Below are 12820 nucleotides of genomic sequence, written 5' to 3'. Positions count from 1 at the left end.
TTTGAGGTTTGCGGCTGAGACTATTTACACTGCGCTTATATGCTCAATCCGTAGCCTCAAACGTTTTAAATTCGGATTTCCATTTGCCGGCATAGACTAAGCATAAGTCCATTATGAGATTGCCTCGGCCGTGTTATCTCCATTTTTTTGCTTCTTCTACGTCGTATCCCTGTTCACCTCACGCTATAATTTTTTTTAATTGTGTGAAATCTAAAAACTAAATTACTGAATTAAAAAAGTAGACGTACTCAAACACGCCACAACACGGGATTTTGTTCACAGCAGCTGACCGTCAAGTGGACTAGATACTAAGTCTAATATATAACTAGGCGCACACCCACCCAGCTATCGCTAGCTCGCTAATTCGACCCGTCCCGTGCACCAGCGCTGGCCGGCTCTGAGCAAATGAGTCAGTTTCAAGTCTGCACATGTCACTCGTGTACCAGCACCAAACCCTAGAATTTCAAGAAAAAAATTTTGTCGAGCGGGGAAAACACACTTGTCTTCCAAAATAGGCAACGCGAGTTGTAAGTGAACACCAGATCAGTGCATGAGAATCTTCACAATCAGACCTATTTGGATGTTCATGGTGCGTACGGATTTGGTGGTATTGGTAAGTACCGTCAGGTTTATCGCAACACTGCACCAATATCATGAAAAAGATAATTGCTCCATCAGTGGACATGGTCGATCGCCCCTGAGGCTTGGAGGAGCTGAGCTGCCGATACTTGCGTTGTTTAAGTTACTGCAACGATTATTAACCGCTAGATCTTTCCTTTAATTTGGTGGTCCGTTTATTCATGATCCATTCTGGTCTGGTTGGTTGTAGCAACCATGGCAACTCCACTGCAGTCGTTCGGCTGCGCTGTTGTCGGCAGTCAACAAGGTCAACATGGGGCCTGTTCTTTTCTTACCTCCATGGTTAATTTAATGAGGATCCTGATCGCAATCAGTGATCTGACGTTGGCTATGTTTGTTTCACACAGATCTGGATAATGATCAGTGATCCATCATTGGTTTACAGAAACTAACATATGTCCAAAGTCACCTAATTAGTATAGGCTAGTACTAGGGCCTAACGTTAGATAGTGCGAACCAGCATTAGGATCACCGATCGAGATCCAGATCCATGTGGTTCACTGACACCAGAACCCACCTTGCTGCCTTGGCCTAATCATTGATAGCAGCACCGACCAGCTTTGGGATCACTGATTGTGATCCAGATCTGTGGAAAACAAACCGGCCCAGCGTCAACACCAAACACGTTTTCATGCCATGGCATTATTCATCCCCGGCCCCGGTGAGATGTATATATCCAGAATGGGTGCACGTACATGTAGGCGACACTAATGTGGTGGAGAGATTTGCCAGTCTCCCCATAGAGCCTAGGTATGACTACAGCACTGGTTTTTTCAATCTAGCCCCAGTGTTACCGTACCCCCAGAACTGTGGGGAGTCAGGTTGGCACAGTGCTCCTTTCCTCGCCTTCCACCACTTGGGGCTTGGGTTCAAATCCACATGCGTGGGTTTCCCCAAAACAGGATTTTCCTCCTACCTCTAGAACTGAACATTCCTTTGTTTTCTTCTTCACTTAGTACCATCCTGTAATTGGCACTAAATGTGGTGTTGGGTAAAATGTAAAATAAACTACAGCACTTTAGACTGGATGCTGCCTGCTTCTGTTGTACCAATTGGCAGTATTGGAAACAGGTACAAGATCAGTCTGTAAAGAACTGATCTTAAATTAAATTTACCTTTCAAAGATCCCTTCAAAGAGAGAAAAAAACAGGAGAGAACAAACAGCAAAAAAGGAAACAACATGATGAACCCAAGAGTTCTTGTCATGTTGTAACTTCTATTCTGGGATTTCATTGGTTTAGAACAGTCACATGTCATGTTTACACTTTTTAAGCGGTGTGTAAAGAAAAAAAATAATTGTGATGCTTTTCATGGCAAACATGCTGTAATAAATATCTGCATTTGTAAGTACAGTGTACATGTGTATGTACTTTTGTGTGTTTTGGCTAATGTTGCAGTGTCACGTTTTTTTCGGGCATTTCAGGGAAGAATGATTGTATTCACTTTTGCAAGTGTTCAATACTTTCACATGTTTTATTGTCTGGCCAATCGCAGCTTGTGAATTAACTCTTTTTAAACATCAGCCGTCATGTCATTAAACATCTGTAAACTGAATCCTTGGAAGACAAAGCAAACATAAAAGTGAGCAAAAAAACCCAAAACAACAAAAACAAAATGAAGTTGCAAACTAATCAGAATTTAAGTACATGTATTATTAGCAGGTTCATGCCTAGATTAATGAGTTCTGTTGACAGAAATTTTAAAAGTTCCCACATTTATTGCTTGGAAGTGTGCCTTCCTTTTTTTACTTGTGTCCCTAATTTTTCATTTCTCCTTGACTTGCCTCTAGAAGAAGTGAGATAAGTTCAAATGGAACATTTACCTGCTGTGGAGAATCCCTTGTTCTGCACTGACTCTTATAAGGTGAGATTTCAGTTAAAAAGTTATTTGACAGTTTGATGTAACCAAGTTGTGACAGGTCAGTGGTTATTGATTCCGTAAGGACCACTGTACACATTCAGGTTTATTGTTCTAACCAGCACACCAACCCACCAATGAACAATTTGTATTGGCAAATTAAAAGTCTTTCAACTTATTCAAGGGAAACTGAATTGAAGAACTCTGGCACGGTGTTCAGGAAGTTGTGGATGTAAATCCATCCTTCCCTGGGTAAATTTCTTCATTAAAGATGTTGATGATTCTCTTCCAAAATGGAGATGGTCCTACATTTTATCCCATTGCGTCTGATCTTGCTTGAAGAAGTGAAGACATTCACAAGTCACAAACTCAGCAGTTCTCCGGTGTTCAAACCTTTCTGATTTTTATTCTGTCAACAGGTAACCCATCACTTCCAGTACCCGGAGGGGACGACCAATGTCTACTCATACTTTGAGAGTCGAGGAGGTGTGTATCCGGAGACGGTCTTCTTTGGCCTTCAGTACATCATCAAGAGATGGCTGTTAGGCGAGATAGTCACCAAGGAATACATCGCTGAAGCTAAGGCCCTCTACAAGATGCATTTTGGTCAGGATGTGTTCAATGAGGACGGATGGACGTACATTCTTGAAGTACGTCCCTGGATATTGAGTTTCACAAGCCCTCTACATTTTATAAAGACTCAATGTATGTATTAGATTGCCTTGGAAATTCCAGTAACCATGGTAACGCTATCACTGGTCATTTGCAATATCCCACATCACTGTTAGTAGCATTCTAATAACTAATGTACACTGTTCCATTATAGTCGCTCTGTACTAAACCCAGCACAGTTCTTTCCGCCACGAAGGAGGCCATCGGATATGTTGAATGAAACATTACTGGATTCGTCAATATTATTGCTTTTATACATGTACATGTGGTTGAATTTGACGTCCCCAGTTTTAAGTGCAGAGAATTCCAGCTCCTTGTGTTGAGCTTTTTGAAGGATTTAGAGAGATCTAAAGGATTGTGTGCAACTGCGTTGGGCATTCAAGACTTCTGAGGATTTTTCTTAAAAAGTCATGAGCAGGAGAAACTTTTAGGAAAGTTCTAATGAAAGTTTATGTGAATAGTTTATTCTTGTCTGTAATTCCACACATTTAGAGATTGACACCAGTTACATCAATGTAATTGTCTTTGACAGAAACACAACGGTCGACTTCCCCTACTTATCAAGGCTGTACCTGAAGGAACGGTAGTCCCAACCAAGAATGTCCTCTTTACTGTGGAGAACACTGATCCCAAAGTACCATGGCTGACAAATTGGTTTGAGGTGAGTAGTGACTCATCGATCACAAACGTACCACTGTTGCTTGACAATAACTTGCTCACAGTCTTAATGAGTTTGTTGCTGATTTTACCATTTGGAAACAGTACATGCATGCCTATGGATGATTGAATAATTTTTTCAGACTTGGCATGTACAAGTGACACATTCTTATTGCGTGTCCTGCTTATTCTGTTGCTTTTTGAAAACCAGAAAAATTTGAATTATTCAGAACCTGAGGTGACAAATTCTTTGTAATCTAACAAATCACATAAGAACTAAATAAATAACAAATTCAAAGGATCTGTTCAAATTTTCATTGCTCTAGGGGGATTTTTTTTCTGATGTAATAATTTTTTTAATCAATTTTAAAGGCAACACTAATTTTTGACAAAAAATGAGTCTCTATATTTCTGATTTGGCTCATCGTTCAGACTATCTTGGTGCATGTCTGGTACCCCATGACCATCGCCACTCACTCTAGGGCTCAGAAGGCAATCATTGCCCGTTACCTGAGTGAGACAGCAGACAACCTGGACTCACTGCCTTTCAAGCTCCATGATTTTGGCTACAGGGGCGTTCCATCTGTGGAGGTGGGTATTTACAAGGATCAGAGTTCATTGCTCTATTCACCGGGTTCAGAGTCATGACTCATCTATTTCAAACTGTGTACAAGTTCATTTGACTCCAAGCCTCAAGAAAACATGAATTTTGAAACCTAAATTAGAGAGTGAATTTCCAAGAATACAGTACATACCCACTAGTTTTGAATTTGAGTAGTTTTGAAGTGAGCGTGGAGTATGGAGTACTCTTTGAGTAATTGTAATCACCTGGACATAAGGAAAACAAGAAAAATTTAAGGAGGGCAAAAGGAAAGAAAATCTGTACCGGAAAAAGAGGGCATGACTTACAGGAAATTGTCAGGCATTGCATGATGTTTATACGGGACATCCTGTTATTGCATGGATGAGAAATGTGAAAGAGGCATTGGCAGGAAAGGGGAATTCCCTAGATGTGCAAGGACATGGCCAGTAGGAAGTAAAGTAATCAGATGTATATTACATGTACATGTATGCCAATGCAGTCAGTCGTGTACACATCAGTGTGACTTTATATTGTGTTGTGCTCCATTCAAAATAATCCATGCGTGTGAAGTTTAGGCATGCGCATCTTAATTAAACACTAGCAATTCCCAGAGCCATTTGGCATGTTGTTCAATTTCATCACGTTGTCGTCTTGGTGAGTGTTTTCTTGAAGTATGTACAAAATTAAGGATTTGTGTTACGAATTTTACTGAGGGCCATATTTTGGCAATATTTCTGTTTCTCTGTAAATGTCTGATACTGTTTAATCTTATTTTTCAACAAAAAGTTTCACAAATCCCACAGTTGTCGTGGCAAATACAATAAAGGAAGACACTGTTCAGATTGGGGGGTTTTGTTAAAATTAAGAAATTAAGATTTGCCTATTTACAATATTTGGGAAAATACTTGGCTCACTTTCCCATGGTTGAGTTGAAATAAAAATGAATGAACCACCAAAGAAAAGAAGATTTAAGAGAACAAACATCCTAAATTCTGGCAAATCTTAGAGCTGAGTTAGCGGTAAAGTTGGGTCTTTTTCCTGGAATGACATCACACTTTTGCTCATGAATGAGCAAATTTAGCAGTGGCATAAACATTCAGAAAGTTTCAAACTGACCTGAAAAATTGCAAACAGCAGACTGGAAAATTGGTTAAATGGGACTCAAAGGTGCATTTATAAGGACTGCATTATAGAATTACACTTCACGGGTCCTTGAAATTAACAGAGTAACACGAAAATCATGCTAAGTAGTGTAGTAAGACCCAATTGGTCTACTATCCTGTTTGCCCCAAGCAACAGAGACACGTTTGTTAGGAAAGTTCACTGGTTCACAAACGACTGTGAAATACATGTGTTGTGTATGTGTGGTTTCCACCAAAACAAACACTCCCCACTAGCGTAACCGTTCTCAACTGATGAGGGGGTGCTTCTGCTCAAAGTGGATAGTCATTGGCCAAAAAACTTTCGGAGTCCAGCCTGCCAAGACCTAACAGTGATACTTGTCAATGGGAAAAGCTCCCGTTGCCTCAGAGAAGGCAATGCCACGGATCACCAAACTCGTTGCGCCTTGCCGCATTCAGCGACGCTTGTGAGACGGGTAGGCAACAAAGTGTGCCATCCATGCCCAAACATCCACTCTTTGCGTTTATCTCCCCGTCCTTCCCCAGACAGCAGCTATTGGTGGGGGCAGTCACTTGGTCAACTTCATGGGAACTGACACCATAGCAGGCCTCGTCTTCTTGAGGAAGTTTTATAACTGTAACATGGCTGGTTTCTCCATCCCTGCCGCTGAGCACAGGTACTGAATCCAATGCTTTCTTCCCACTTCACCTTTGCAAGGACATAAACCCTCATGCAAAAGTCTCATTTCCCACTTTTCAAATATCAGGTGATGAGACCCAACCTCATCAAATCAGTTTCAAACAGCAGAACTGCTTTTGAGTTAACAAAGGCCTTCAAAATATCTTGCTCAATGTGACATTTTCTCTCATTTATAGCCTACTTTCTTCAAGAGGCGAAAATGACGGATTCATCAAAGCAGAACTGAAGTGGCTCTTTTTTAATGCAAAATGAAACCCAAGGACCAAACAAAGAAAATGGCCTCTAGAATCATTGTAAGATGCAGTCTCATTTTGCCACAATTAACACATACCTGAAAGTTAAGAAATAAAAGTCAGAGCTGACTATCACCTCTAAGTTTACAATGCTCCCGTTTGTAAGGTTGTTATTTGACCTTTTTCCAGCCAGAGGTACATGTATTTACTGGTGCTTCAGTTGCCATTTGTTTGAATTGCCTTCGGGTTCAAAATGACATCACAGTTTGGTACTCTATAAACGAACATTCATCTGTCTTGCCTTTTATGGTTCTTTCTATCTACTTTGCTTTCTTGTTCTATTTTTTGACTTTTTTCTCCACCCAGCACAATCACGACTTGGGGTAAAGACGGAGAACTAGAAGCTTTTGCCAACATGCTCCAGAAGTTCCCCGATGGTCTAGTGGCAGTCGTCTCCGACAGCTTTGACATTTTCAATGCCTGTGCCAAAATCTGGGGTCAGGAGCTCAAGGACTTGGTGATTAAGAGAGGGGAAAGGAATGGGACGTTAGTGATACGGCCGGACTCTGGTGACCCCCCAGAAATTGTGGAAAAGGTCAGTCTGTGGGTAAACTGTCAACACAGGAGAAAACTTTGGAGTTTGCACTCTCGCACTGCGAGATGAATCTAAGTGAACTAGAGCCCACATTGCAAAAGGGCTTTTGTTGTTGTGTTTTAAATACTAAGGTTTTTTTTAACAATGAACATCATTAACCCTAACAGTCCTCAGTCCTCCAACAGGTGAAGGATTGAGGAGTGTTAGGGTTATTCATCAAGGTTGTAGTGGAGCATGGTTTCTAATATTTAAAGTTTCAAGAAGAAGAGGAACTTCAGTGCAAAATCATTCTTCGGGATTTCAGGTTCTAAATATCTTGGGCACTGCTTTTGGCACCGTCACTAACTCCAAGGGCTACAAGGAGCTGCCCAAGTACATCAGGGTCATCCAAGGGGATGGCATCAACGCCGAGATGCTGGACAAAATCCTCAGCCGCATGCAGGCTGGGAAATGGAGCGCGGAGAATCTCACCTTTGGCAGTGGAGGATCCCTGCTGCAGAAGGTCAATCGGGACACCCAGAAGTGCGGGTTCAAGTGTAGCTCTTGCGTTGTCAATGGGGAAGCGGTAAGAGGAATGTGGAATTTGGCCTGAGGGCAATGGAAGTTTATTGATTTCTGCGCCTGGGTTTTAACCGACATAATGATATTATTATAATAAAGACTTGTTTATGTTTAAGACCCTGTGAGAGAAACTTGTTCAAACATACTTCTTGCTCTTTCTAAGTTAGGTTAACCACTTCCTGCCGGGGCAGTCATCAATGTTGATGATGCTGGGCTGGGATATTTATCATTTTTTTCCGTTTTCAAAATTCTTTAAAAATTCCTATCTTCATTTACTGGACACTTACAAACACGTGAAGGACTGTCTGGTGTCCACTCTAGCCTGACAGACAAAATCTGTTGACGCCTGAGTATTTCAGCCAGGCCTGCTGCCTTGTAAAAAGAGCCCAGATTGTGCGATGTTATATAACTCTCTTTTGTTCATGAACCTGGCTCAGTTTGCTGCTGACCTCTTTTCAATAGGTGCCAGATTAGAATGCAGCGGTGTTGTGTGGCTCATCGCTGCGATGGTAGAGTGCTTTCGTCCCCGGTGGTAATCCGCTGGCTCTAAATGCCCCAACCCTGGTATACAGTTTCAAAACAAGGCTGGATAATCTGCACTTTTGAGAGTGAAAAAATGTTCTTAATGCCTAGCAGCCTGGTCTTTTGTTCCAAGGCCCTGTTCCCTTTGTCCGAGTTCAGAGACCCCGGCCATGTATATAAAGCATACGTATCCGCATCCAGAATCCCTGGCAGGAAGTGGTTAATGGACCAAAGATATAATTCTATGAAAAGTCTGTTTTTTGTAGATCATACAAAAGGCATTTCCTGCTGCACATTGATTCATATGAACTACAAGGAAAAATTTACTTGACTTCTAATCGATTTTAAATAATATTGTCTGACTCAGGATTCATCTTACTGGGAAACCAGCAATCAAACAAAATGAAAGATTTCCATTATTTCCACTGATTGAAAATTGATTTGATTGACAATTCATATGATACTCCAGACGTTGCAAATTTATTTCCCTTTCAGCTATACATGTATATTAGGTGCCATATCATTGGAAATCCATGTCAAATTGGAAACAAACTTTGCACCTTTTCTAGCAGATGGTCTCTGTGTTTCTCTTATTACAGAGAGAAGAAAGTGGTTAAAGAAATGATTTCCATTAGTTGAAGATTAATCAGAAAATTCTTTTTTTCTCAGAGGAATATCTTTAAGCAGCCAGTCACCGATCCGGGGAAAACATCCAAGAAGGGTCGGCTGACACTCGAACTTCAGAATAATCAGTTTGTGACTGTCCAGGAAGGGAGGGGCGATCCAGAAAAGGTGAGTTGCCACGGAAACCAACTGTGTGATGCTGATGCTGAAGAAGATGATCTGTAGTGGTTGAAACCCTACACGCAGGAGTGTTCTCAGTCACACTTACCTGGCCGAAGGACCCTGTTTCCCTCCATTGACTTCACATTTAATACAATGATTACTGTGTAACGTGATCATGTAACTTTATATTGCTGTTCACATTATGGAAGAGTGGAGAATGTTAATGTGTGACTTTGGATATGCCAATTTTCAGTATTGAGACTGAAAAGTTCAAGCTACAAATTTTTCGCCTCCTTTTTCCCCATGTGTATCTCACAAAATCTTTTTCTAATTCCATTTAGGACTTACTCGTACCGGTTTTTAAGAATGGAGAACTTCTTAAGGACTACAGTCTAGATGAGATCAGACAACGCGCTGAGCTACCCATTGTGAGACAGGCAAACAAGAAGTAACAGCTCTCCCTTTGTAATCAATCCTGTCCTGCCAGAAAATTTCATCATTCTGTTGACTCCCATGGTGCATCGGGTTCGCATCATGCCTTTGGGTTCCCATCATGCCTTGCAGACCCTTTCGTACTAATTATCTGATTATGTGACTGATGTTCCAACTAATAAAGCAAAAATGTATCTAGTTTGATGGCACATCGTGCCATTGAGGCATTTCTTCAAGATTCAAGTCCTTTCGTGGCCTGATTTGGGGTCTTTTTATCAAATTTTAGGAAATGTACATGCACTAGCTCTATTTATAGATGCTTTGTTTTTCCTTTGTACCAAAACTTTGAGGTAAACATGTGCGATGCCTTTACATTCCTGGCTTCTTGTCTGCTGTGTAAAAAAATGAAATGAACTGAATAGCAGAAGTATGAGAAAACCTGAAGTGAAATCGTACAATTTTCTACCAATTTCATGTATCTGCTCATGTACATGTATACCCCCAAAGGCATGTAGAATGTTATTCAGCAATAGTTTAGATTGTAACTTATTTGCACAATATCCAGACCGTATTCCAACCTCCTGTGACTGTTGCTATGCCCAGAACAAACCTAAATATTATCCGCGTATTAGAAAGGCAGTGCTAGCTTTCTGCTAGTTTAATGCAGCTCTGTATTGTTAGATATGCATAAGAATTCTGTGTGTTAGGTGGTAAGCGTAGAATGATTGTGCTAGTGCATAATGCATAGAATGTCAATTGCAAGCGCAAAATCCTGTTGTAAGCACAGCCCTGAAGTGGGACCATGGATTCATTATGCTACTTAGCACAGCATCGGCTGAGTACCAGTTTCAGCTGATCTGCACTGTGTCAGGGCATTTTGGCTGGTAGCCTGTGATTGCTTTAAGTGAGTATTTTCTGCCCCTAGCCCCTACCGAGTAACTCCTTGAAATTAGCCTGATATCTCCAACAGTGTATGGGGGGCGGGGGGTCGTCAGTAGGGGCCATGGTCTTCCTCCCCCACCCAAAAAAGAGGTCGTGGTTTTTTTTTTAACAATGAGACAAAGGCAAGTTTGTGGTCCATTTCATTCCCCATCCTTCAAAAAGCATGTAAAAAGCCCGAAAAACTAGCCTTACCTCTTCCATGGCATGTAACATGAAAAAATTTCAAATCCCCATCTAAAAAGATGGCTCCCCTGAATATTTAGTTCTGGATCTGTCCTACGGAATCTCCAATGTACTCTTGAAGAATCGCAATACATGTATATCTGTTTTAATAGACCCAACAGTGTCAAAGTGCAAGATGTACAACAGCCAAATAGCATTATGCCGTTTGTTTAACTTTCACATCAACAGTTATCTCTATGTTCCTTGTTAAGCTGTGCTGTTGTTCTTTTTAATTTGAGGAGCGAAGCATTGAGTTTTTTCTGTGTTTTGTTGACATGAGACAAATTAGAATGTGACTCTTAAGTAATGAGTTCTGGGGATTTTTTCAAGTTCAATCACATTTTGTTTGACATTTTGGAGAAAGAAAAAACTAAATATCACACTAAATTAGCGAGTTCAGAGGGTGAAGGTTAATTTCTGAAATGTTTTTGGAGTCTTGTGTGAGAGATAAGGCCAAACACTTTATGTGGAAGTTGATGCTGATTCTTTGGTGATTAGTTTCTGTAGAGTGTGCATTGGTCTAGCATACTTTCATTTAATTTTTTGTAAGTCTGAAATAGCATGTATAATTTTGATATAATGAGCTGTAAATCATTCTTGTGAAGTAGTGTATAAAGTCTCCATGCTCTGTTAACAACATTTACTGTTCAAGTTTACAGTATGTTAAAATTGTAGTTTTCTTGTGGTTTTTACAAGTAATTTTGATAGTTCATTCCCAAGACAAATCGGTGACAGTGTTTGTTTCTAAGGAGCACCACATTTATTTTTATGGGACTTTAAAGTGTTTTGTAAGTTGTTAAATAGGAGTAACATATTTGGAGTTGCTGGTTGTTTTGCAGCTGTGAACCATGCAATTAATGGAGTTTGATTCCACGGCCATTTTTCAAATCCAGGTTTCATCTCCGGCAGTGGTTTATGTTCAGGATCGATTCGTGTTAGTAGTTGCAAGTCAGTTGCAAATACTCAAAATGTTGGCCAAACAGCTGAATTGAGATTTTGGCAAGACCTTATTTAGTGGGACTAAATTCCTGAAACTGAAGCCAATGACTGGAGACAGCTGGGGTTTGGAAAAAGGCCCATATTTTCTTTGTTTACCCCAGCAGTGCCTCAGGGTCAAATAGTTGGCCCCAACTACCAATCCACGGTCTTTTTCAAAATGAGGCTTCATGTATCATGTGGCTTCATCGCCAGCTCAGAGCCACTCTTTAAATATAAAAAAAATATTTTGGTTTTATGTGAGACGTTTTAATGTTCTTCAAGTGAAACACTTGTATTGAGCTAAATCTTTAAAGTTGGGGACCTTATGAAAGCAGGTGGAGCTGAAGACAACCAAAAGTGTGTTTTGATGGCTCTATTACTGTAGCCATCGAAACGTGGTCAAGAATGTCCAGTATTCATTCAAAATGGCGAGGCCATCACACATTACTGAGCATGTAGCAAAAGGAAAGCCTCGAAGAGACTGACAAGAGACCACTTTTTAAAATCCCACATACCGCTGGGGCTCGTCACTTGTCGGAGCACCCATTCTTTGGGAGATCAGGTTGGCGTAGTGGTTCTTTCCTTGCCTTCCACCTCTGCGGTCTTGGTTCGAATCCCGGCTCGGTCCACATGTGGATTGGGTTTTCAGTCCCTACCCGAGTCCGTGGGTTTTACCCACTGCCACCTCTAAAACTGTAACTGCTTCTCATTGTCTCCTCTTTCCCGGTTTCTTCAGGCTTGCGAGCTTACAGTATCAAGGGCGCTTTTGAGGAATCCTTGGTGTCATTATACCAGAAATAAATAATAATAATAATTCACACCTGTCAAAATGTACGATTACATGTCTTGCATTGTGGGGCTGTCTTAACCCAAATGAACATTTTGTAAGGTGAACCATAGGGCTTTATTAACTTAATATAGCTTTATGGGGCGGGCAAACCTACATGTAGGTACTTTGCATTGTAGCTTGGTATCTCGTTGATCAGATAGCCTCGAACGACTTCAATAATTGATGTTCATATCATGGTGTAGATTTTGGATAAAATGAACTTGGAAAATGACATTTATATTTCTCATTACCTTATTCCAAGTAATATTTTCAAAGTACGTTTAGCGATAGTAATTTTATAAGTTGGGTTACTATTGTGAAAATCAATCCGTATGATTTTAAGCAATCAGCCTCAGTGTAATTGATTGGAAGATTTACTCGACATTGAAAATTGGAGTGTGGTAATGCCGATCTGTGCACATAAGCAGTTATGTTTGTGGAGAATAAAGGCAAGACACTTAAATGTGCAAAATTATTAAAGAGAAGCCCGC

General features: G+C 40.6%; 1 protein-coding gene across 2 annotated transcripts; it reads left to right on the top strand.

Moving 5' to 3' along the window:
- The first annotated feature begins 349 nt into the window (after positions 1-349).
- On the top strand, positions 350-12814 carry LOC110982121 (nicotinamide phosphoribosyltransferase-like). 2 transcript variants are annotated; one of them, XM_022240310.2, is made up of 10 exons: positions 350-613; positions 2432-2502; positions 2916-3146; positions 3701-3829; positions 4258-4416; positions 6076-6206; positions 6829-7057; positions 7362-7622; positions 8810-8932; positions 9268-12814. In XM_022240310.2, the coding sequence occupies exons 2-10, from the start codon at positions 2449-2451 to the stop codon at positions 9376-9378; spliced, it is 1428 nt and encodes a 475-aa protein (XP_022096002.2). In that variant the 5' UTR covers positions 350-613; positions 2432-2448; the 3' UTR covers positions 9379-12814. The 2 variants fall into 2 exon arrangements, with proteins under 2 accessions (XP_022096002.2, XP_022096003.2); XM_022240311.2 differs by having other exon boundaries at positions 2429-2502.
- The last annotated feature ends 6 nt before the right edge of the window (positions 12815-12820 follow it).

This window comes from Acanthaster planci, linkage group LG04 (genome assembly GCF_054643075.1).
Source record: "Acanthaster planci isolate LZ-2023a linkage group LG04, COTS_SCS, whole genome shotgun sequence".
NCBI classification, from domain to species: domain Eukaryota; kingdom Metazoa; phylum Echinodermata; class Asteroidea; order Valvatida; family Acanthasteridae; genus Acanthaster; species Acanthaster planci.
This window is presented reverse-complemented; position numbering and strand designations above follow the sequence as displayed.

Coding starts and splice junctions, on each gene's coding strand:
- LOC110982121 (XM_022240310.2), top strand. CDS start 2,449: ATGGAACATTTACCTGCTGTGGAGAATCCCTTGTTCTGCACTGACTCT. Junction 2,503..2,915: donor TCTGCACTGACTCTTATAAG/GTGAGATTTCAG, acceptor TTCTGTCAACAG/GTAACCCATCACTTCCAGTA. Junction 4,417..6,075: donor GGGGCGTTCCATCTGTGGAG/GTGGGTATTTAC, acceptor GTCCTTCCCCAG/ACAGCAGCTATTGGTGGGGG.